Source organism: Vipera ursinii (genome assembly GCF_947247035.1).
Source record: "Vipera ursinii genome assembly, chromosome: 13".
Classification (NCBI taxonomy): Eukaryota; Metazoa; Chordata; class Lepidosauria; order Squamata; family Viperidae; genus Vipera; species Vipera ursinii.
The window spans coordinates 13,312,828-13,338,997 of NC_139526.1; the positions used below are offsets into that span (position 1 = coordinate 13,312,828).

The 26,170-nt window shown below is 43.9% G+C and overlaps 1 protein-coding gene across 5 annotated transcripts in view; it reads right to left on the reverse strand.

The window, feature by feature from the left end:
- SNX29 (sorting nexin 29) overlaps positions 1–21,825 on the reverse strand; it is a 130,363-nt gene extending 108,538 nt beyond the window's left edge. For 4 of the 5 annotated variants that reach the window (XR_014493674.1, XR_014493675.1, XM_083372773.1 and 1 more), the window contains exons 1-9: positions 21,752–21,825; positions 13,581–13,645; positions 13,355–13,407; positions 9,474–9,598; positions 6,689–6,869; positions 5,577–5,647; positions 4,889–5,137; positions 4,397–4,766; positions 3,160–3,278 (exon numbers count right to left, since the gene is read on the reverse strand). Coding sequence is in view for 3 of the 5 variants with exons in the window: in XM_083372773.1 (XP_083228899.1) it covers positions 3,160–3,278; positions 4,397–4,766; positions 4,889–5,137; positions 5,577–5,647; positions 6,689–6,869; positions 9,474–9,598; positions 13,355–13,407; positions 13,581–13,645; positions 21,752–21,758 (1,240 nt within the window). In the remaining 2 variants the exon portion in view is untranslated. The remainder of the gene's footprint in view (positions 1–3,159; positions 3,279–4,396; positions 4,767–4,888; positions 5,138–5,576; positions 5,648–6,688; positions 6,870–9,473; positions 9,599–13,354; positions 13,408–13,580; positions 13,646–21,751) is intronic. The other variant, XM_083372774.1, reaches the window with a different exon arrangement.
- Between the last annotated feature and the right edge of the window lie 4,345 nt (positions 21,826–26,170).

Here is a 26,170-nt window from a genome sequence, read left to right on the forward strand (position 1 = left end):
CCGATGAAAATTTCAAGGTGGAGAAATAGCGATACATTAAATTAAACATTGGAAGGAGTTTGGCGGCACTTTTTTTGCAACTAACAAGTTCTATTAAAAGGCGTAAGCTTTGCATTAAAACTTATATCTTGAGAACAAATAAATGTTAGTTGGAAAAGGTGCTACTAAATTCTTTCTAGTTTTTAGCTAACATACATTAACACCACACTCTTTCTGCAATATCTGCAAACTAAATGTTTATTACTTGTTGTTTGTATGTACTGAAAGTTTATGCACTGGAAACAAATTCCCTGTGTGTCAAATCGCACTTGGCCAATAAAGAATTGAATTCTATTCTATTCTATTCTATTCTATTCTATTCTATTCTATTCTATTCTATTCTATTCTATTCTATTCTATTGTTTCATTCTTCTATTCTATTCTATTCTATTCTATTCTATTCTATTCTATTCTATTGTTTCATTCTTCTATTCTATTCTATTCTATTCTATTCTATTCTATTCTATTCTATTCTGTATTTCTATTCTATTCTGTAATTCTATTCTATTCTATTCTTTCATTCTTCTATTCTATTCTATTCTATTCTATTCTATTCTATTCTATTCTATTCTATTCTATTCTATTCCATTCCATTCCATTCCATATATTCTATTCTATTCTATTCTATTCTATTCTATTCTATTCTATTCTATTCTATTCTATTGTTTCATTCTTCTATTCTATTCTATTCTATTCTATTCTATTCTATTCTATTCTATTCTATTCAATTCTATTCTATTCTCTCTTCTCTATTCTATTCTATTCTATTCTATTCTATTCTATTCTATTCTATTCTATTGTTTCATTCTTCTATTCTATTCTATTCTATTCTATTCTATTCTATTCTATTCTATTCTATTGTTTCATTCTTCTATTCTATTCTATTCTATTCTATTCTATTCTATTCTATTCTATTCTATTCTATTCTGTATTTCTATTCTATTCTGTAATTCTATTCTATTCTATTCTTTCATTCTTCTATTCTATTCTATTCTATTCTATTCTATTCTATTCTATTCTATTCTATTCTATTCTATTCCATTCCATTCCATATATTCTATTCTATTCTATTCTATTCTATTCTATTCTATTCTATTCTATTCTATTCTATTCTATTCTATTCTATTCTATTCTATTCTATTCTATTCTATTCTATTCTGTTCTACTCTCTATTCCACTCTACTCTACTCTACTCTACTCTACTCTACTCTACAATCGGGAGGTTGAAATTTATTGTATCCCTTTAAGATTGGAAACCTCCTTTGCTAAGAATTATACAGCTCACACCCTCAACATGGAAGAGCAAGATTACTCAGACAGTGAATACTACAAGGAGTAAAACTACCGTTAGGTTCCACAAATCTCGTGAACCCAGATGTGATTTGTTCAGCTCGGCAGCAGCATCCTTTGGAAACCCAAACAATGGCTGTTTATCTCAAAGGTCGTGGCTAAACAAACCACAGCTTAATGCTATTTGAAAACCTAGTTTTAGATTGTCAAGTTGGTTATGTCTTTAGACCTTCTTTAGACTTTAGACTCTACTCCACAGAATGGGTAGTTTTTGATTAGCCAGGGATCAGAACATTTTGTGCTGGGAAATGGAAAGTGAAAACAAATGGATAAAAACTTTTTCCCCCTACACCATGAATAATGTTATAGCCCTCAGGCCTAACCTTCCTCGTATAATGTCCTAAACATGAATTCTCCTCACCAAATATGGCTTGGGCGTAATTGAATTTTATTATTGCTTTTTTTCCCCCTTTATGGCTGCTGCATAATGGCTTCCCTCTTTTCTATTAGATTTTTAAATAATTCATGCTCTAAATTGTCCGCTGCATTGGAATTCCCCATAATGAATGGCGTGGGAAGGAAATAAAAGCATAATTTGTAAAAAAAATTATTAATAATAATAATGACTAGCTGGCATAGAATTCTTTCTTTTTTTTAAAGGTTCCTGCATTATGCAACTTCAGCACTGAAATGCTGGAATTTGGCAGGCACTGAAAGTTAGGAACAAAGTCACTAACACCACCCCCACCCCCAGTTCTTCACTTTAAGTGGTCCTCGATTTACAACCACAACTGAGCTCAAAATTTCCACTTCCACGACCTTCCTTGGCCACATTTGTTAAGTGTATCCTTCCAGTTTGTTAAGTTAGCAACACGGTTGCGAAGTGAATCTGGCTTTCCCCACTGACTTTGCTTGTCCTAAGGTCCCAAACGATCCTGAGACGTTGCAGCTGTCGTAAGTACATGCCAGTTGCCAAGCACCTGAATTTTCTATCACGTGACCCCGGGGGGGGGAGATGCTGCAATGGACGTTAAGTGTGAAAAATGGTCACAAGTCTTTTATTTTTCCCAGAGCCATTGTAACTCCAAATGGGTCACTAAAAAAAAACAAACGGGTTGTATGTCGAGAACTATTTGCATGGGTTGCCGAGCAACTCGATTCTGATCGAGTCGTGACCGCAGGGGCTGGTGTGATGGTCGGTTCTGAAGAAGCTTCTTGGATAAGAAGCGAAACTGTCAGGACCCACCCCAATCCACATCTTAGGAAAATAAAGATACTCTTGGAGCCAGGGCTTGTCCAAAAGTTGGTTTTACTAGGATGTGATCGGTTGTGGAAATACAAGACAGGATCTGGCATTGTGTTACAACTTGATACTTTATAAAGAGTTCCCGGTTCAACCCCCTCCCCTCAAAACCCATTTGGTCAGACCCACATCAATTAAACTTCGGTGTCAACCCTTTCGTGGGAAAGAGGGAACTTCCCGTGTCTTTATGATTATTGCCTCCTTCCTTTTCAGATTCAAATGGAGATACAAACCAGATCCCCCCTCCCTTCCCCTCCTTTGTTGTCCTAAGATCAAAAGGGTTTTCCCTGGTCTTTGAATGCAGCCTCAGGCCAGGCTGAATAAACATCTTCTCCTCTCCCCCTCGGAGAAATGGCGGAATCCAGGGAAGGCACAGTATTTTAAACATACATTTATGAATGTGATATAAATGGATTTTTCAAAGAAAAAAAATAAAAAACCAGAAAAGTCTGGTTGCCTTTTGGGAAGGGAAAAAAAAGGCCCTGTGGGACCCACAGAAGAGATGTGGGGCTATCGAACCTACTTACCAGTCTGGGAGAAAAAACCCACAGCACTGACTGGGAATAATTCATCGGAGTTGTCGTTCAGCATCTGCAGAGGAGTCTCCGTACAAACCAACGAACGGGACATCCCACCTTCAGCGGGTCTAGTTGAACCAAAAAATAGTCAGTGGTGGAAGAGGTGATACCTTGGCAATTTTAAGATCGGTGGACTTCAACTCCCAGAATTCCCCAGCCACCCATGCCAGCTGGGGAATTCTGGGAGTTGAAGTCCACAGGGCTTAAGATTGCCAAGCTTGGACACTGCTGATCAAACCACATAGTGGCCTTTCTATGAAATTTTAATAATAATAATAATAACAACAACAACAACAAAACAACAATAATAATAATTAAAAAAAACAAATTGGCATTGACAAATTTGCCGTTAGTCAATTGCAAAAGGCGGCCTTACTAGGAACTGCTTCCATCCTGACTGTTACGAAACCACGTTACCTGAACCTGGTTGGTTACACCGGGGTGGGCAACGAGAGATGGTTCAGGGGCAGAAAAGCAGAACTTCAGGATTCGGGGGGGGGGGGCGATTCTCCATTCTGGTTTGGCAATACCGCCAACACAATTGATCTCTGATTAAACTACACCCGTGGTGGCGAACCTATGGCACGGGTGCCACAGGTGGCACGCAGAGCCCCCTATGTGGGCACGCGCGCCGTCACCCCAGTCCTAAACCTTCAGCTGGGTTTTATGAAATCTTTTTGCTTTAGGCCTCTGCTGCCGTGTGCAAAAAAAAAAGGGTTCAATCAATCAATCAATCAATTTCAACTTCTCGCGGGGAGGGAGAAAAAAGTTCTCGCAAAGTTGGAATTGATTGATTGAACTTTTTAGTCCCACCCAGTCTGCCGTTACCACTGCAGCCACGCCCACCCAACGGGCCACACCCACCCAATGGGCCACGCCCATCTGGCACCTGATGATACATAAGTGGGTTTTGGGTTGCAGTTTGGGCACTCGGTCTCTAAAAGGTTCGCCATGACTGAACTATACCTTTCTCCACGAAGAGAGCCAAGGATTGTTTTTTTTGTTTTCAACTTGGAGGTTTAAGTTGGGGCGGGTCCGATAATTATGTAACCTCCGGGAGGGGTTTGGGGGTACAGCAGTTGTAACTTCAAGGACAGATAGTAAGTATCTTTCGTGTGTGGGGGTGTCTGTGGTAAATTGCAAAAGGTCGTCCAGCGAGAACTACCTGTATTCGGACCAGACTCACTTTGTAAGCACCTCCGTGTCTTCCATCACGCTGTGGTTCCTCAACGTTCTGGGGGCGTCGTCCTCGTGGTCCTCGGCCTCTTCATCATCTATGCTTTTGACATCCAGCTTCAGGTAGCCGCAGTCCCCATTCAGATACTCAGAAGGATGTTTGAGTGACGTCCCAGCCTCGTGGCTGTGCAGAGTGTCCATCTGTTCAGCTACAGAAGAAGTCCCCGAGGCTGAAAACCTCTCGCCGCAGTCTTCGGAGTCTTCTCCTGCCGCTGTCCCCCGCAAGGGGTTGCCCAGAAGTTGGCCCTCTTCGTCATCGAACGAAATTATTTTGGTGATTTTCTTCTTTTTCTTTGTTCGGTCTTTCCGGCATTTTGAATCTGAAAAGAAGGAACAGAGGGCCCCCAAAGGGAAGACCCTTCAACTCGGGGTGTCCAAGCTTGGGCAGCTTTTAAGACCTGTGTGGATTTGTGACTCCCAGAATTCCTCAGCTGGCACTTACCGCCACTGACGCACTTGGATAAAATAGGCAGCAGGTCAGCGTCTTGATCGGATTTGATTAACATGGAAACGGGCGACGAAGCCGTGATCTCCCGGAACAGGGTGCTGACCCCTTGGGTGGATTCTTTGAGCAAAGAGGTCACGTTCTGGGTGGATTCCTTGAGAAGGTCAGTGACGGAGGGTGGGCACTTGCTGGGCCCATTTAAATCCTTATTGTCAATGTTGATTGCAAAGAGAATGGAGTTCAGCCCTTAGGGTAAAGAGAAGAGAAGATCAGCTTTATTGTCATTTTTTTTTACTGTGGGCACAACTATTTTTTATTTATTTATTTTAATCCCATTTATATCCTGCCCTTCTCCGAATTACAATTATCAGTCAGATTTGATCAGTTGCTTTGCCTGGCCACTCATCTACCTGGGACCTCACACCCACTCCTCAGCCACGCCAGGCAATTCCTTAAGACGCAGCAGAAATTGAGTTCCCAGCAGAGACACTGGCTCCTACTTCAGAGTGAAGCTGTTAGGGCTTGTAAACAATCCTTTGTGGTTCGGGCTGGTACTCAGCCCTTACTGCAGATTATTCAGTAGGACGCAGCTAAATGATTTGCTGAAATCATAGCCAGATGACGAGTGAGTCCGGAAGGTTGAAAGCTGCCTTTGCATTGTTCTAAGACGTTGGTCCACGCTTACCGGCTGCCATGGTGGGCATCATACTGGATCGTTCTTCGTCCATCAGGAAGGACCAGTCTTCATAGAAGACGCTGAAGAGAAAAGGCGGGGTAAAAAACGTAAACAAATCTACATGTAGGAAAGGGGCACAACTCACATAATAATAATAATAATAACAAAGTTGGACGGGACCTTGGAGGTCATCTAGCCCAACCCCCTGCTCAGGCAAGAAACCCTATACCATTCCAGACAAATGGCTGTCCAGTCTCTTCTTAAAAACTTCCAGCGCTGGAGCATTCACAGCTTCTGGAGGCAGGTTGTTCCACTGGTTAATTGTTCTTACTGTTGGGAAGTTTCTCCTTAGTTCTAGGTTGCTTCTCTCCTTGGTTAGTTTCCATCGGTTGCTCCTTGTCCTGCCTTCAGGGGCTTTGGAGAATAGCTTGACTCCCTCTTCTTTGGGGCAGCCCCTGAGATACTGGAACACTGAACAGAACAAAAGAGTTGGAGGGGACCTTGGAGGTCTTCTAGTCCAACCCCCTGCTCAGGAAGGAAACCCTACACCATTTCAGGCAAATGGCTGTCCAGTCTCTTCTTAAAAACTTCCAGTGCTGGAGCATTCACCGCTTCTGGAGGCAGGTTGTTCCACTGGTGAATTGTTCTAACTGTCAGGAAATTTCTCCTTAGTTCCAGGTTGCTTCTCTCCTTGCTTAGTTTCCATCCATTGCTTCTTCTCCTGCTTTCAGGGGCTTTGGAGAACAGCTTGACTCCCTCTTCTTTGGGGCAGCCCCTGAGATATTGGAACACGGATATCCTGTCCCCCCTCGTCCTTCTCTTCATTAAACTAGACACACCCAATTCCTGCAACCGTTCCTTATATGTTTTAGCCTCTAGTCCCCTGATCATATTTGTGGCTTTTCTCTGCAGTCTTTCTAGAGTCTCAACATCAACATAACAACTCTCTCACTTAGCAATGGAAATCTGGGGATCTGCCAAAAAAAAACCCCAATCAGGCTCAGACAGAGCTCACAGATCAACCTTGACCTGTACATATTCTCTGGGTCTACCGAAAAAGTCCTCTTTTTAAAACCATGCCCACCTTCCCCACGAAGAAGAGGAGCATTCAGAAAACTTACCTGAGGTGATTTTTATCTGCAAGCAACATATGCAAATATCTTTCTAGGGAATGTTCGTTGAGAGCACAGCGGAGCCAGGCCCGGCCTCGACCAGTATCCGTCGTGATATTCCTCAGAGAATAGAAACGTTGCAGCTCATGTTTATTAAGGACCTCTTTCACATAGTACCAGAATATGGATTCTGGGAAGAAAAAGAAAAAAAAAGGTTCACAAATCACCTCGAAATTTGGCTACTCGTCTCGATATCGCAACTCTGGGCAGCGAAGAACGGATGGAGGACATGGAACTTCTCCAGCTGTTACATTCCTAATGTTTTTACACTGTCACAATTACAAATCTCAAACCATTAAAAAAAAAAGACTTTTGGTAGCACAATACTGGAAGAAGGAGGACCTACCTACTATTGAAGGATGGACTTTGAAAGTTTCGAACTTGGCAGAAATGGCTAAAATCTCGGCATATGTGAAAGATCACTCGCAACAGAGATATATAGTGGAATGGAAAAGATGGATTGATTTTATTCAGAACAAATATGGGACTACAAAGTATCATTTAGCATTTGAATAGTTATTAGTTATTGTAATTAGAGGCTGTATTATTTTTTTTCCTATGGTTAAGGAGAGTTAAAGTGTGATAGGGTTCAAATGCCTCAAGTAACACCAGCTGCCTGCAATTAGTGCAGGTTCGAGTCCCACCAGGCTCAAGGTTGACTCAGCCTTCCATCCTTCCGAGGTAGGTAAAATGAGGACCCAGATTGTTGGGGGCAATTAAGCTGACTTTGTAATAATGCCGCTTGGGGTGTGTGTGAAAGCCCTAATAAGCAGGCATATACATAGAATGAAGGCTACTGCTAAGCTTGTAAGCCGCCCTGAGTCTTTGGAGAAGGGCGGGATATAAATGGAATTAAAATAAAATAAAATAAAAGTGTAATTAATTAGATTGTTTTAGAGTAAGATTGTATGATGTAATACCCTGTATTTGGCTCTGGGAAGTCGGGGTGTGTGTGTTGGGATGGGAGGGATGGGGAGAGGGGCGGGGTGGATGGGGTATATGTTTTAAAAATGTATTTTAAAACTTTTCAATTAAAAAAATATTCAAAATCATAACAACTCTCGTAAAATAGCAATAAAGTTTCAACTAGCCCGCAGCCGGTTACAGAGGACAGTGTTTCTCAACCTCGGAGGTTTTAAGACACGTGGACTTCCAACTCCCAGAATTCCTCAGCCAGCTTGCTACTCTATGATGTGTGGACTTCAACTCCCAGAATTCCCAAAATCCACGAATTTCCAGAAATCATGTAGGGACTTCAACTCCCAGAATTCATGCTGGCTGGGCGAATCAGCCGCCAAGGTTGGATACCCTGGTCTTAACTCAAAAGAGTTTGCAAAATAAGCTGTTCTACCGTTTTGGAAATCTCATTTGACGTCTTGTGGATGTTAGGTTTTGTACGATGTTCATTCACAAGCTAATTTGTGGCTGGATACCTTAATCACAGGGAGCTTTAAGGAACTGTGTCTGGACTTCAACTCCCAGAATTCGTGCTGGCTAGGGAATTCTGGGAGCAGGAGTCCACATTATCTTAAAAGCCGCCAACACTGAAACATATTGATACAGGAAGCAAAGCATAGCTGCCGTTCTCCGAAAAAGCATCACCGTATTTTAAGAGTTATCTGAAAAGGGACTTAACTTTTGCAACTTTTGCAAATATACATTTGCAATGTATATTTCTTCCTGACACAAGCCTCTTCAGCTCCCAAAGCGAAGTGAGTTCCCAGAATCTAAGATCACAAAACCACGATGCAAAGAACCACGATCCTCAGAAACCAACTCAAGGAGAGCTACGGTTATTCCACCAGTGTACCAGTCATTTTTTTCCACATTTGTTACCTGCTTTTTTTAGGAAAGAGATCTGCAGCCAAGCTTTCTTTCCAACAGAGCCACCTCCAGGCACACCACGATAATAGAACAGATGTGCCTGAGAGGGGAGGCAATAACCATTATAAGGTGGCCCATCCAAGCCCCAACTCAAGCAGGAGATGTAATAATAATAGTAAGAACAACAACAACAACACTGAGTCAATTTGAGTGTTCAGATGATAACAACAACAACAAAGCTGGAAGGGACCTTGGAGGTCATCTAGCCCAACCCCCTGCTCAGGCAGGAAACCCTATACCATTTTGGACAAGTGGCTGTCCAGTCTCTTCTTTAAAACTTCCAGTGTTGGAACATTCACTGCTTCTGGAGGCAGGTTGTTCCACTGGTTAATTGTTCTCACTGTTAGGAAGCTTCTTATTAGTTCTGGGTTGCTTCTCTCCTTGGTTAGTTTCCATCTGTTGCTTCTTGTCCTGCCCTCAGGCGCTTTGGAGAACAGCTTGACTCCCTCTTCTTTGGGGCAGCCCCTGAGACATTGGAAGGCCGATATCATGTTCCCCCCTTGTCCTTCTCTTCGTTAATCTAGACGTACCCAATTCCAGCAGCCGTTCCTTATATGTTTTAGCCTCCAGACCCCTGATCATCTCTGTTGCTCTTCTCTGTACTCTTTCTAGAGTCTCAACATCTTTTTTACATCGTGGTGACCAAAACGGGATGCAGGATTCCAAGGGTGGCCTTACCAAGGCACTGTAAAGTGGTATTGATACCACTTTAATCATCTCTTCCTCCCCACGATGCTGTTGAAATGAGTTCAGTTGCCAGCGGCTGGCACGGAAGGAAGACTGCCAAAGCATTATTAATTTTTTAAAAGAAAAATGAGGAAGAGGCAAGCATGCAAGAAGGCTGAATTACCCATTTCAGTTTTACTGGAAAAACCGGTCACTTGCTTGATGGCGGCTGCGGTTAAAGCTAACCCCCGGGTCCTCTTTAAGCCGTGCTGAAGGACGGACTCGAACTGTGCGCAGAGGCAGGTGACTCTGAAAGACAACCGCAGTCGAATGGGAAACGCGGCGCAAAATGGAGGGGAGCAGAGACCGAGAGCTGAGTCGGGAAGGCATCAGAGGCGAACTGGCGCCTGGCGATGCCAAAGTGGTACACATTTTCAAGCTGAGTGTGGGAAAATGCTCCACAGGGGAGGGGGGGCACAGTCAAATCTCAAATGGGCATCCTCCCCACACAGTTTTTATGTTGGGAGAGACGGAGGAAGAAGTATTTTTTTTCTTTTCAAAATGTCTTTTAAGACCTTAAGAAACACTTGGAAAAGGAAGGAAAATCTGAGACCGTCCCAGGCCACCCGAAAGACAGATTTGTTGCGCTTATTTCATGAAATGGCGAAGGATGGCCAGCTCCGTAGAACGTAGCAGCCCTGGTGGCGCGGTGGTGAGAATGCAACATTGCAGATTAACTCTGCCAACTGCCAGGAGTTTGATCCAGATGGGGCTCAAGGTTGACTCAGCTTTCCCTCCTTCCGAAAATGATCAAAGGAGCAGCCAAATTGTTAGGGACAATACGCTGACCTTGTAAACCATCCAGACAGTACCGTAAAGCACTAGGGCAGGGGTAGGCAACCTCAGCTCTTTTATGACTCATGGACTTCAACTCCCAGAATTCCTGAGCCAGCTTGACTGGCTCAGGAATTCTGGGAGTTGAAGTCCATGAGCCATAAAAGAGCCAAGGTTGCCTACCCCTGCACTAGGGGGTAATATATAAGTCTAAGTGCTATTGCTATAATGCCGTGATGGCTCTCTGTGGGCACGCGCGCCATCGCCCCAGTCCTAGGCCTTCAGCTGGGTTTTATAAAACCTTTTTGCTTTAGGCCTCTGCAACCATGTGCAAAAAAAAAGGTTCAATCAATCAATCAATTGCAACTTCTCGCGGGGAAAAAAAAAAGATCTCGCAAAGTTGGAATTGATTGATTGAACTTTTTATTCCCACCCAGTCTGCCGTTACCACCGTGGCCACGCCCACCCAATGGGCCACGCCCACCCAATGGGCCACACCCACCCAATGGCCACACCCACCCGGCACCCGACGATACATAAGTGGGTTTTGGGTTGCAGTTTGGGCACTCGATCTCCAAAAGGTTTGCCATCACTGCTATAATATGTCTGGGGCGCTTCGTGCTATTTAAAAGCGGCTTGGAACATTAAAATATAGAAAAAAGCAAGCGACATCCAGGGAGAGCAAAATAAACGCTCTCTTCACGTGACACCTTCTCACGCTGTTTTTTCTTTCTTTCTTTCGATTGTGTCTGATTCTCAGAGACACCCTGGACAAGCCTCCAGAGTTATCTTGGCAAGGTTTCCAGAAGCAGTTTACCGTTGCCTCCTTTCTAGGGCTGAGAAAGAGTTAGCTGAAACGGTGTTTCTCAACTTCGAGACTTTTAAACTGGCTGGGGGGATTCTGGGAGTTGATGTCCACCCAGCTCAAAGTTCTCACGAGTTGACAATCACTAGTCTAGGCCAGGGGTAGGCAACCTTGGCTCTTTCATGACTCGTGGACTTCAACTCCCAGAATTCCTCAGCCAGCATGGCTCAGCTTGGAAACCTCTCCCTTTCCCCTCAGCGTGGATGGCTCAGGGATTCTGGGAGTTGAAGTCCACGAGTCATGAAATTCTGTTCATAGCTTTCTTATCAAGGGCTTAAAAGTTTTCTAAATGGTGAATATGTACCGCAAGGCAAAGCCATCTCAGCCTGCAGGTTCATTTTATAGTAGTCATAGCAAGAAGAAGAAGGAGGAGGAGGAGGAGGAGGAGGAGGAGGAGGAGGAGGAGGAGGAGGAGGAGGAGGAGGAGAAGAAGAAGAAGAAGAAGAAGAAGAAGAAGAAGAAGAAGAAGAAGAAGAAGAAGAAGAAGAAGAAGAAGAAGAAGACTTTAAAATACAGCTGCTTTTCTGGAGAAACAGGCAGGATGCAATAACAGAAATCCCCTGAAAATTATTGGTAAGCATTACGTCCCTAACCGCAAAAACAGAGAAGAGAAACTGAGGGGTGTAGGAACGTCTTACCTCAATTTCCTCCAAACTAAGTGGGAATTTGGCCCCATATAGCCACTGCCAAGAATTTGCAAGGAGGTGCAGAGATATAATCCGGTTTCTCTCTCTCTCTCTCTGCACACACATAAGGTGAATTCCCTGCTGTATAATGCCTGTGCTTTAAAGGGATTCCCAGAACAAGCCTAAGCAACTGTACTTTATCATTTTAATTTTCCAGCCTCTTCTCCGCCTTACAGTTTGGAACAAGATAAAGAGGATGGCAAGGACACAAGAGAAGAGGAGGGCAAGTTTGCTAAAGGTGATGCCTCTTGCTTAAAGACACGTTCTGGATGGAGTTCGTCAAACTGTCTGGGTCACAGTCAAGTCACTGGTTAAGATGCCCCATCAAACCATCTCCAGATGTTGGGCTAATTGCATCTCCTATCAGCTGGGGGGGAAAAGTACAACATTGACAAGAGAAGCCAGGCCTTTTCAAGGAGGGGAGGGGAGGGGAGGCTGGCTGGGGAATTCTGGGAGTGGAAATCCACAAGCTTTAAAGTTGCCAAGGTTGGATACCCCTGTGTTATAAAAGGTCTTGGCTCAGCTGGTCCACTAAAAATGGATTATTAGGATTGACTCTGGGCCAGTCCGTCCCTCTCAGGCCCCAGGAAGAAGGCAATGGCCAACCACTTCTGAAAACCACATGGACTCGTTCCTGTAGACTCCAGGAGACGTGAATAACTTGGCGGACCATAACAAGAAGAAGCCTAATTTAAGACAAATACTTCAGTTCCTTGGGCAGTTCCTGCCGCAACGGGCAAGAAGTAAACATCACCAACCAACAGTAATCATGGACAGACTTGTCCCCAAAGGTGCTTTTTCACGAGGCAACTGGACTTTCTTCTTTCTCTTGGAAGACATTTCGTTCTCATCCAAGAAGCTTCTTCAGCTTTGATGAGAAGCAAAATGTCTTCAGAGTGAGAGAGAGAGAGAGAGGGGGGGGGGAGGGAGAGAGAAGTACAGTTGCCTTGTGAAAAAGCATCTTTGGGACAACCACAACCTGAATGGTTGAGAATCTCCACAGACATTTAGCCGTGGACAGACTTGTTTGAGGTATACAAAATAAAGCCCTGGAAAGCTCAGGTGATGCTCCTCTGTTGCAGAGGGCTCTCAATTTCTCTTGAGCAGGGGGTCTTCAAACTTGGCCCTTTTGTGACTTGTGGACTTCAACTTCCAGAATTCCTCAGCTAGGCAAGCTAGGGGAGGAATTCTGAGAGTTGAAGTCCACAAGTCATCAAAGGGCCAAGTTTGAAGACCCCCCCCTGCTTGTGGACTTCAACTCCCAGAATTCCTCAACCAGGCAAGCTAGGGGAGGAATTCTGAGAGTTGAAGTCCACAAATCATCAAAGGGCCACGTTTGAAGACCCCCTGCCCTCTACCATTTCAGACAAATGGCTGTCCAGGCTCTTCTTAAAAACTTCCAGTGTTGCAGCATTCACAACTTCTGGAGGCATCTTTCTTGAGTGGTTCTTCTAAACCTGGGGTGAAGAACTATGGTCCTTTCATGACCTGTGGACTTCAACTCCCAGAATCCCTGAGCCAGCCATGCTGGGAATTCTGGGAGTTGAAGTCCACAAGTCACAAAGGCCAAGTTTGAAGACCCCTGCTCTTGAGACTTCATACCCACCGTAAAACGCCTGCAGATTGAACATCTTGTTTCCCCGCCTCCACAAAAAAAAAATCACGTTACTTCAAACTTACCGGCTATCTGAATCTGAAGCGATCTCTTTCCTTCCTCCAAATCTGATCTGGCACTGTAAGACAAAGTCTGTAAGTTAAGAACAAGGCTGCCCGGATAAACTTTCAGGCATTGAACAGGATGGGTGAGATGCTGTAAAGGTTTTAAACGTGAGAATCAGACATCAGTCACTTTTTTTTCAATGTTGTTTTTTTTTTCCCTGGACAGTTGGAAGATTCAATTTCTCACCTGTTTAACTGCATCCAACAAGCGCTCAAGTAAAAACTGTCTTCGGGCACCACTGTTCTGCAACCCTGAAATTCAAGCACACACACAAAGACGTTGCAGTAAATATCTTTCCACTTCCAAATAGTGGGAATGAATGAAACACGACTTTGCAAAAACAGGCTGTTTCTTCCCCTTCTCCAAGAGGAGAATTGCTAATTGAATCATTTCTGCACATAAACACAAAGATAGATAGATAGATAGAGAGAGAGAGAGAGAGAGAGAGAGAGAGAGAGAGAGAGAGAGAGAGAGAGGATAGATAGATATAGATAGATGATAGAGTGAGAGAAGGTGAGAGAGAAATGGGAGAGAGAAAAGGAGAGAAAGAGAAAGGGGAGGGAGAAAGGAGAGAGAGAGAAAGAAAGGGAAAGAGAGAGAGAAAGGGGAGAGAGAGAGAAAGGAGAGAGAGAAAGGGAGGGAGAGAGAAAGAGAGAAAGAGAGAGAAAAAAGGGAGAGAGGAAGGAGAGAAAGGGAAAGAGAAAAAGGGGAGAGAGAGAGAGAAAGGGAAAAAGAGAAAGAGAGAAAGAGAAAGAGAAAGGAGAGAGAGATCCATAACACATCCAAAGTAAGCATAAAGGTGAGAAGGTTACTTGGCAGACATGATATAATGCAGAAAGAAGTTTTATGCATCAGCAGTTTATTGAGAAATGTAGATTTCAAGCCCCATAATCCACTTCTAATAACAGGCTTGGGTGCCCACCTTGGAACAGAGCCGAAAGGATGATCAAGAAGCAAAATGAAGCATGGATAGTCTTGAATAAAACCTTAACACTTTGTGTGATCCCAGAAGAAAATGCCAGCTAAATCCAAAACATTTCAAAGGCTACATACAGCCCACTACTAAAGAATGCTACAGTCAATATTTCTTTTCGTTCCAAGATGCATCCCCAGTTTTTTAAATGGGTGAAACTAAGCAAGGCAGCTCAGCCCACCAGACAAGAGTGGCCTCACGCAGGAGTTCTCACCCAAAAAATCTCACAGGTCAATTCTTACTCAGCAGAGAACAGCCTGGGTTAAATTCACACTAAATCATCACCTTGAAAGCCCTACATGGCACAGGGCCGGCTTCTCTGTGGGATGCTCTTCCCTAAGCGCAACTACAGGTAGCCCTCAAAATTGAGCCCAAATTTCTCTGCTGCTAAATGAGACAGCTCTTAAGTGACTTTCTCCTCCCACCACACTCCATTTTACGACCATTCTTGCCATCGTTGTTACGTGAATCACTGCAGTCGATAAGTGAGTACTGTATTTTCTGGCGTATAAGACTACTTTTTAACCCATGAAAATCTTCTCAAAAGTCAGGGGTCGTCTTATACGCCGGGTGCTGAAAATTTAGAGACAGGGCTGGCTGGAAAACATGGAGCAGATCTCCCATTTAGTCTGTGCAGGGAAAGCGGGACCAATTGGAGAAGAAGCTGCAGTCTGTGATTTTTTACAGGGTTTATAGGGTTTCCTGCCTTAGCAGGGGGTTGGACTAGATGACCTCCAAGGTCCCCTCCAACTTCTTCTTCTTCTTCTTCTTCTTCTTCTTCTTCTTCTTCTTCTTCTTCTTATTATTATTATTATTATTATTATTATTATTATTATTATTATTATTATTGTTTAATCCACTTGCACTGTTTTATGTTTACATGTTTGATGACAAACAGCCTTATGTTTATAAGTGACAGTTTTCCTACTAAGCACCTGCATGTCATAAGCATTTGAATTAAAATTACCATATTAAAATCAAATCTGATGTTTTTTAATTTTTATTTAGTGTGCGTTGGAAGAGGGGTAGTCTTATACGGCGAGTATAGCCCAAACCCTATAATTTAACAGGAAATGTAGGGGGTCGTCTTATACGTCCAGTCGTCTTATATGCCGGAAAATACGGTAACTCGGTTTTTAAGGGAATCTGGCTTCCCCCCACCCATTGACTTTGCTGGTCAGGTGGTCACAAAAGGGGACACACTGCAACCGTCACAAGTACAAGTCAGCTGCCAAGCATCTGCGTTTTGATCAGGTGACCCTGGGGAATGCTGCAAAGGTTGTAACTGGGAACAACGGTGGTGAGTCACTTTTTTCAGTGCTACTGTAACTTTGAACGGTCAATAAATGAACTAAATGGGGTAAGTCGAGGCCTGCGTCTTATTATCATATTATACCTTGCTACGTGCCTAAGCATCTTTTGGGTCCTTGCTGGGATTCTGCTCTTGCGTTCTTCTCTTAATAAATGTTCCTCGTCCGAACTCTCAGCGACTTATCCAGTGGATTAACTGCCTCTAATCCAGGCTGATTATAAGGAAGCGTATAGCATGGTGATCTCCCTGCAGAACGTAGCTTTATGGATCTTTGGCTATTTTTGTACAGCCTTTGCCTTTAAGCCATCAATACCCGTCCACATGCAAGAAGATGGAATTTCAATTCTCGGTCATATAATGTGCATGATGAAAAAGGGATGCGCTGTCAATCTCAGCTAAAATTATGTTGCTACAGAAGGTCACTAAATGAACAGTTGTAAACCGAGGACCACCTGTACCATCCTACCGGAGCAGATAGGGTTGGCATGCTCCTGGTCCCTTCCTCTAAATACTGCCATCTGGTGGAAGCTAGGAAGACTGCCTTTTCCGTGGCAGCAGCCCCTGCCCCATTTAATTTTGCCAGGCCTCAACCCTCTTAGTCAGAGGAGTTTTCAAACTTGGCCCTTTGATGACTTGTGGACTTCAGCTCCCAGAATTCCTCAGCCAGCCAGCCAGCTGAGGAATTCTGAGAGTTGAAGTCCACAAGTCATCAAAGGGCCAAGTGTGAAGACTCCTGCTCTTAGTCTACTGTAAAGCTTTGACGATCTCCCTTTCCTTCTAAGTGCTTGAACAAAAGACTGCAGTTCATGACGGTTGTTTTTAAGGTGCTTAAGTTTTACAGCTTTATTATGATTTTAATGTGTTTTCATTTTTGATTGGCAGCCGTCCAAGAGTTGGTTTTAAGACGGGAGGCTACATAAATGTTTTAAATCAACAGACACTCAAAACGTATCTCACGGTCCCCCAAAGGCCAGCAAATAGAGGTGGCGAATACGTTTCCAATTCAAAAAAAAAAGAGCCAAGCGCGAAATTCTCCATTTTGTGTTCAAATCAGTTGCTTTTTTTTATTTTCAAGGCTTGTTGGGTGATGTTCAGAAATCTACCAAAGGTATCCTATTGAAAAAGAAGCTTTCTGATAACAAACCGTCAGGGTTCAAAGCTGAAACAGGAATTTCAAGCACAAAACAGGAGGCTATTTTGAGCTTGGAAAATTTATGGGACTGTCAGGAGAGTGTCGCAACTCTTTCAGTAAGATTAGGACCCTGTTTTCAATTTGAAAAAAAAAAACACACCAGACGCTCAAAAAGGGTGCTTCAAAGGCAAAATATTTGATAAGGTGAAGGTAAAGGTTCCCCCGCACATGCGTGCTAGTCGTTTCCATCTCTAGGGGCCGGTGCTCATCTCCGTTTCAAAGCCAAAGAGCCAGCGTTTGTCCGAGGACGTGTCTGTGGTCATGTGGCCAGCATGACTAGATGCCAAAGGCGCACGGAACGCTGTTACCTTCCCACCGTAGTGGTCCCTATCTTTCCACTTGCATTTTTACGTGCTTTCGAATTGCTAGGTTGGCAGAAGCTGGGACGAGTAACAGGCGCTCACTCTGTTACGCGGCACTCGGGATTCGACCCGCCAAACTGCCGACCTTCTGATCGACAAGCTCAGCGTCCTAACCCACTGAGCCACCACTATTAATTAGAGGAAGTACAAAACGTATATCGACTTCTTTACATTTAAGTGTCTCAGAATTAATCGACAGGGTTTTCAAGTAGGACGAAGAAAGACCGGGAACCAAAAAGCTAATCAGCACTTACGGAAACTGTTATTAACGGCTAAATAATCAGAAAGATCCATTTTGTTCCCCCCGGAGTCAGTTAGCTAAGTTGCTAATTTTGCATTCTGTCATGCATGCTCGTTGTGATTTCTGAGAACTACGGATTCCAACTTTGGACTCCTGCCTCCATCTGATTTCCGTATCAGTTACCAATTGTTCCTTAAATATTTCAAGGAAGCGGAGAGGGAGGAGGAAGGAAAGAAAAAAAAAACACACACACACCAACAACAGCCATTTCTGATATCAAGTTGTTGTCTTGCTAAGTCTACCACTTTTCATCCTTACTCCGCTGCTGCACATTTTATTCCTAAATGCCAAACAAGCCTCAACGCAACAACGATGCAGCTAGAGTACGTTGGACGACTCTACACAAAGTACAGGTATCGAGTTGCGGTGTTTAGTGGAGACTACTACATGACTTGCAAAATTACATTAGGAACATCTCCGTTTTGCCCAAAGATCCTTGGTTCCCAGGAGATCCTCTTCTTGATATTTAATTTAATTTAATTTTTTTTTAATTTTATTGAATTTATATACCGCCCTTTCCCGAAGGACTCAGGGCGGTTTACAGGGTATAATTTTTAAAACATTAATACAAAAATTAAGACCAATTTAAAAAAGATTAAACTAAATCCCTGCAACATGTAAAACCCCAGTTAAAACCCCAATTAAAATATGGGGTAAAAAGCAAAAGAAAGGGAAAAAAAGAAAAGAAAAAGAAATTAAGGCAGTTTGCCAACAGATTGTAATTTTCAGTATAACAGAAGAAAGGAGCAAAAAAAAAATAAAACCCCACATGAAGTGTTTAATTAAGAGCATCTCCTAAGCCCCTGCTTCTCAGTTGGTGTTCTGGATACCACAGAGAAATTTTTGTTATATTTTAAAGGGAACCTAGGAGGGAAGTCGCTTCAACTATAATGTAATAAAACAGCATGCCTGGAAAGCAAAGTCTTCCTTTAAAAATGTGAGCTTTTTATTATGCTGGGATTCAGATATTTTCCTAAAGTAACAGATGGGATTCAGCTACTGCAGGCAACAGTCCATTTGCAGGAGGAGTCAAAGGACATTTGAAACTATAATATCCATTTACTCACACAAGACAGTTTGCTTAGGAAGCAACATTCAGCAAACAAAGTAAAACATGGAGTCAGCATGAGAAACAAAGTTACTCCAATACAACAACACACACACACACACACACAGGCACGGACAAAAAAATGCTGTTGATTCTTTCCACCAGACTCTCTCAAACAAACAATGTAAAATATCAAGTCCACGTGAGAAACAAAGTTACTCAGAAACAACACAGCCACACACCCAGAGAGAGAGAGAGAGACAAAATGCTGTTGATTCTTTCTTTCAGATTCCACCAAGAGGTCAACCAATCTTTTAGGTAACGGCAGTGAAAACTGAAACGATCAAAAGCGACTGAATACGAGGGTGAGCGTGCAAATAAATGAATCTGGATTTCCTGCTTGAGTGCACACTGTACGGTTCTGTTAAAAAGAAATCCGCTTGCGCAATTCTATCGTCAAGCAACCACATCCATTTAATTTAATTTAAATTTAATTCCATTTATATCCCGCCCTTCTCCGAAGACTCAGGGCGGCTTACAAGCTTAGCAGTAGCCTTCATTCTATGTATATGCATGCTTATTAGGGCTTTCACACACACCCCCAAGCGGCATTATTACAAAGTCAGCTTAATTGCCCCCAACAATCTGGGTCCTCATTTTACCTACCTCGGAAGGATGGAAGGCTAAGGAGGCAAGCATCCTGTCACTTAGCTCTGAAAAACGGACTGACAGGCAGTTCAGACAGCAAGTTGACGTTTAACAGAAGGCTTAACCTACATCTTCATTCCCACTTTCACAAGCGAAGCAAAAAAAACCAACCCCACAGCACTTGGGAAGATGCAGAAGGGTTTACACCTCGAAGTAAGAGATATAGGAGTGTGTCTATGGAGACTCTCCATCATCCAGATCATGGTTGCCCCCAAAGGTGCTTTTCAAAAGGCAACTGGACTTTTCTTGGGTGTTTTTTTTTCCCTCCCTTGAAGACATTTCGCTTCTCCGCCAAGAAGCTTCTTCAGTTCTGAAGAACTGAACTGAACTGAAGAAGCTTCTTGGAGTAGAAGCAAAACGTCTTCAAGGGGGGGAGAAACCCCCCCCCCAAGAAAGTCCAGTTGCCTTTCGAAAAACACCTTTGGGAGAAATAGGAAGGCGTCCCTGAGCAGGTAAGAGTGTGGCCGGAATCACATCAACTCCTTCAGAAAACTGGAAGACTCTGAGTAAATACAGAGTGCCTAAAAGCTTCATTTAACCTCTTCAGAAAAGTGGCAGAGTGTCTCTGGGCGGGTACAGAGTGCCCAGAGCCACACACCATCCCCTGAAGAAAACGGATAAAAGGCGAAAGATTTATATGATCTGAAGAGAAACTAGGGAATATTTTTTTTATTTTATTTATTTATTTTTATTCCATTTATATCCCGCCCTTCTCCGAAGACTCAGGGCGGCTTACAAGCTTAGCAGTAGCCTTCCTTCTATGTATATGCCTGCTTATTAGGGCTTTCACACACACCCCCAAGCGGCATTATTACAAAGTCAGCTTAATTGCCCCCAACAATCTGGGTCCTCATATTGGCAGAGCACCTCTGAATTGGTACAAAGGGTCTCTAGAGAGTCTCCTTAAGAAAGCTGGCAAAGCCTCTGAGCAGGTGCAGAGTGCCCATAGCCGTATCAGCTCCTGGCTAAAATTGGCAGAGCGCCTCTGAGCGGGGCGCAGAGTGACCGAAAACCTCCTCAACCCCTTAAGGAAAATGGGCAGAATTTATTTATTTATTTATTTATTTATTTATTTATTTATTTATTCATTCATTTATTTAATTAATTTCTATACCGCCCTTCTCCCGAAAGGACTCAGGGCGGTGTACAGGGCCATAAAATGCAATAAAAATACCATATAGAAAACTTAAAATGAGAATTAAATAGAATAGCCCAATTGCAATGCCCTCTCGCCAGGCAAAGAGCGCCCAGGGCCCAAAACAAAGCCCCTTCATAAAAAAAAATGGGCAGAGAGCCTCTGAGCGGGGACAGAGCGCTTCCTGCCACCACCGCCCCCCCAAAAAAAAACAGCAGTGCCCGTCGTGCCCAAAGCAGGAAAAGTGCCTCTGAGAGAGTGCAGAGCGCCCTGCCCGTAAGGAAAGCCAAGCCAAGCCAAGCCAGGAAGGGCCACCAAAGCAAGGAACCAAAGCCGAGGAGGGACAGAGGACCTCTGAGCATACGCCAAGCGCCGGGAGCATTCGAAATATTTGATACACCACTATTAATTAGAGGAAGCACAAAACGTGTATCGACTTCTTTACATTTCAGTGTCTCAGAATTAATCGACCGGGTTTTCAAGTAGGACGAAGAAAGATCGGGAACCAAAAAGCTAATCAGCACTTACGGAAACTGTTATTAACGGCTAAATAATCAGAAAGATCCATTTTGTTCCCCCCCCCCCGGAGTCAGTTAGCTAAGTTGCTAATTTTGCATTCTGTCATGCATGCTCGTTGTGATTTCTGAGAACTACGGATTCCAACCTTGGACTCCTGCCTCCATCTGATTTCCGTATCACTTACCAATTGTTCCTTAAATATTTCAAGGAAGCGGAGAGGGAGGAGGAAGGAAAGGAAAAAAAAAACACACACACACCAACAACAGCCATTTCTGATATCAAGTTGTTGTCTCGCTAAGTCTACCACTTTTCATCCTTACTCCGCTGCTGCACATTTGATTCCTAAATGCCAAACAAGCCTCAACGCAACAACGATGCAGCTAGAGCAGCGTTTTCCAACCTTAGGGGAACTTGAAGATGCGTGGACTTCAACTCCCAGAATTCCCCAGCCAGCATAGCTGGCTGGGGAATTCTGGGAGTTGAAGTCCACGCATCTTCAAGTTCCTAAGGTTGGAAAAGGCTGAGCTAGAGTACGTTGGACGACTCTACACAAAGTACAGGGATCGAGTTGCGGTGTTTAGTGGAGACTACTACAGGACTTGCAAAATTACATTAGGAACATCTCCCGTTTTGCCCAAAGCAAGGAACCAAAGCCGAGGAGGGACAGAGGACCTCTGAGCATACGCCAAGCGCCGGGAGCATTCGAGGGACTTGGAGGTCTCACCAGGGGCAAGGGCACCCCTGGGCATGCGCAGAGCGCCTCTTCCTCCTCCCTCCCCCCCCTCCCTCCTCGGCAGCCCCACTCACCGCTCATGGTGCCCGCCAAGCTGGAGCAACTCGCCCGGACTCCGAGAGCAGGGCGGCAGCCGCCGCCGCCGCCGCCGCCGCCGGAAGTGACCCTCCACTCCGGAAGCAAAACACGCGGAACCCGGAAGCGTCCTGCAAAGAGTGGGATACTCATCTCGGGGGGCGGGGGGTGGATCGTGGCTTGGGTGCCCCTCCCCCTTCCTTGGTGGTGGGGGAGATATAGGGAAAAAAAAATACCCCGCCCCAATCTCGGGGAAGGATGAATACCAGGATAAGACAGGGCTCTTCAAACCTGGCCCTTTGGATGGCTTTGTGGACTTCAACTCCCAGAATTCCTCAAGCCAGGCTGAGGAATTCTGGGAGTTGAAGTCCACAAGCCATCCAAAGGGCCAGGTTTGAAGACCCCAGATAAGATACGATAAGATAAATCTTTATGGTCACTTTTTACTGTGGGCACACCGCCCCAATCTCGGGCAAGGATGAATACCAGGATAACACAAGGGTCTTCAAACCTGGCCCTTTTGATGGCTTGTGGACTTCAACTCCCAGAATTCCTCAGCCAGGCTGAGGAATTCTGGGCGTTGAAGTCCACAAGCCATCAAAAGGGCCAGGTTTGAAGACCTCCCCAGATAAGATACGATAAGATAAATCTTTATGGTCACTTTTTACTGTGGGCCCAGCGGCACGCATCAAAAATGACATTTAGTGGGCCCGCTCTCAAAGTGAAACCCATACATTATTATTATTATTATTATTATTATTATTATTATTATTATTATTATTATTATTATTATTATTATTAATTAAATTTTTATACCGCCCTTCTCCCGAAGGACTCAGGGCGGTGTACAGGGCAATAAATATCAAAATATATATACAAAAGTTAAAAAGGAATTAAATAATTATGCCCAATATAAAACAATGATTAAAACAATGTTAAAACCAAATCCAAACCCCAACCCCATCAGACCAGGCCGGATTGTTCAATGACACACGCCTAAAACATACTATACACAACATATGTATAGACCCACACCCCTACGTATACATAACAATAAAATATTAAATACTGTCCATCTTGAATATATAACGGAAGGAGGAAGCCTGGGATAACAGATTTGGAAGGGATCTTGGAGGTCTTCTAGTCCAGCTGCGGATGAAAACTTCTTCCCTTACTTCTTCCCCTCTTCTTGTGCAATTAGTTCACAGGGTGTAATAAGATGGAGGGTTTGTGTCACTGTGAGTTGGGGGGTGGGGGCACGAAGGGAGACTCAGCCAATCTCAATGTATACATGGTTGTACTTTGACAATAAAGGTTCATTCATTCATTCATTCACGTTTTTTATAGCGATCGTGACAGCCATCCCAGTCACCAGGCCAGTTGGGAGAAGCAGCCAGGCTCGTCCTTGGGAACACAGGTTCCATTATCCCCAGCCACCAGCCAGAGGGAGGAGAGGGGGAGTGAATGGAGAGAGTGCTTCCTCCTCTGGGGTGTTTTGGGGAAAAAGGACGGTCAGGGACAAAAAGGGTTAGGCGACGCGGATGGCCTGCAGGTTTCATCCATTAAAGGAAAAGGAAAAAGAAATAAAAATTAAGCAGGCAAAGCGCCACATTTTCATTCCCTTCCTTCACTCAGAGGCTGAAATGTTGATAAATATGGCTGCAGATGGGGGTGGGGGGTGGGAGGGTGTTATCCTTCTTGGTGCATTAGATTATTTGGGTATAAGAAAATAGAAGAACTGTCTGTGGAGATTCTCAGTCATCCAGGTCATGGTTGTCCCAAAGGTGCTTTTTGCAGGAGGCAACTTTGAAGACATTCTGCTTCTCACGCAAGAGTTTTCTTCAGCTCAGAGCTGAAAATGTTGAAAATTGTATGACTCAAGAGTGACATCCAGTGATAGTTACGGGAAAAAGTTTCCCGATTTGTCACATGCCACTGGCAGTAAAAACAAAAGAAAAAAATAGATACATTAGATCAAACATGTCAAACTCGCGACGTCATGTGACATTGCGCGACGTATCGGAACTTTTTCCCATTGCTGGCAATGGGATGGGCGCGGTTTCTCCGTGACGCTCCGGCCCGCAGGCCGGCAGTTTGACACCCCTGCATTAGATGGAAAAGTAGCAGTAGCTTTCAAATGGATTTTAGCTCCAATATTTTCTTCTTCTAATAACAACTGATACAGGTAGTCCTCATTTAGTGACTGCCTCCTATGGGACCGTTCCTAGTTACGAGGGTGATCAAAAAGTAACTTTGCACTAATCCTCACTTTTACGACCTTCACAGGTTTGTGAAGCAAAGCCAGATCACAAGCACAGTACTTTTGCTTAGCTGCCACTTTGCTGAATAACTGAGTTGCTAGTTCTGTACAATTCCATTTTTTTCCCATCTTCAGATCTCAAGGCAGCTTTAGGTACAGGTAATCCTTGACTTATGACCATATGTTATAAGGAACTTTTTGTGAAAAAGCAAGGTGGATATTAAGTGAGTCACCCTTACTTTTATGACTTTTCTGCCACAATTGTCAAGTGGGTCACGTAGTGAAGGAAATCCAGTTTCCCTCCCATTGATTTGCTGGTGAGAAGCTGGCTGTGATGGTCACAAATGGCAATCGCTTGACTTTGATTCAAGCAGCGATTCAAGCATAATTCTCCCAAATTATACTTGCAAAGCCTGAAAATCAGTTTAATCATGTAAAACTACATGCTTTTACTACTTACTATTACATCACACCGTGTCCAAACACAGTTCGTTTGGTTTTGGCTGAGCACGATGCCTAAATCCCAGCCATTGTGACTTATAAACTGTGGCGCATCGCTTTTAAAAGCGCTCAGTGAGCCACGATTCTTAAAGCACGCTGATGTGTTCAATGAACCATAGTTTACTCAACACCATACTCGGGACTGGTATAAGTAAAACTATAAACGTGCTTAAGTAAAGCAAAGTTCACTGAACGTTGAATTAGCAAGTCCAGCAAACACAGCCACTATCATTCAGCCTAACCTACCTCACAGGGCTGTTGTAAGGATAACACGAAGCCAAAGACTTGTTCAAGGAAAGGCGAGTGAGAAATTAATCTAAAAATAAATAAATAAGTGCAACCACTTCACATCCTTGGAAAACATTTTATTCTCCTTCCCGTTCAGCCTAACCTACCTCACAGGGCCGTTGTAAGGATAACACGAAGCCAAAGACTTGTTCAAGGAAAGGCGAGTGAGAAATTAATCTAAAAATAAATAAATAAGTGCAACCACTTCACATCCTTGGAAAACATTTTATTCTCCTTCCCGTTCAGCCTAACCTACCTCACAGGGCCGTTGTAAGGATAACACGAAGCCAAAGACTTGTTCAAGGAAAGGCAAGTGAGAAAATTAATCTAAAAATAAATAAATAAGTGCAACCACTTCACATCCTTGGAAAACATTTTATTCTCCTTCCCGGTGTTCAGCCTAACCTACCTCACAGGGCTGTTGTAAGGATAACACGAAGCCAAAGACTTGTTCAAGGAAAGGCGAGTGAGAAATTAATCTAAAAATAAATAAGTGCAACCACTTCACATCCTTGGAAAACATTTTATTCTCCTTCCTGCTGTTCAGCCTAACCTACCTCACAGGGCTGTTGTAAGGATAACACGAAGCCAAAGACTTGTTCAAGGAAAGGCGAGTGAGAAATTAATCTAAAAACAAATAAATAAGTGCAACCACTTCACATCCTTGGAAAACATTTTATTCTCCTTCCTGCTGTTCAGCCTAACCTACCTCACAGGGCTGTTGTAAGGATAACACGAAGCCAAAGACCTGTTCAAGGAAAGGCGAGTGAGAAATTAATCTAAAAACAAATAAATAAGTGCAACCACTTCACATCCTTGGAAAACATTTTATTCTCCTTCCTGGTGTCTCACGAATCTCTCGCTTTTCGAGCGCAAGCCACCTTTCCTCCACGAAATACATCCTATTACCGCTCAACTCCCTTGCAACAACGCCTCCTTTGCAGCAGAAATCAGGAAAAAAAATCCTCATTGATTCTCTTTCTTCCGGAGAGGAAGAAAAGATCGGAGAAACAAAAGAGCGCGTGCGCAAGGCAGAACCGCGCGATGGCTGCCGGGCATTGTGGTTTTTTTTTTCTTCCTTCCTTTTTTTTTTTTTGGCAGAGACTCGGAAGAATCCCAGGCCGGCGCAAGGGAGGAGAGCAAGCCGTGAGTTTGTGCTTCCCGTGTTGCGCCGCCCCCCCCCTCCCCCGCCCCCCAAGTTCCTTACTGCGGGCGCGAAGGCCCTTTCGGGAGTTGTAGTCCTGGCTCCCGGCGGCGCCCATCCGTTGCCAGGGTTTACGCGCGGACGCAGGACTACTCAGCGTCCGGGCCGACGCCCGCGCCTGCGCGCGGAGGACGGAAAAAGAAAAAAAAAGAAAAACCAGGCGTA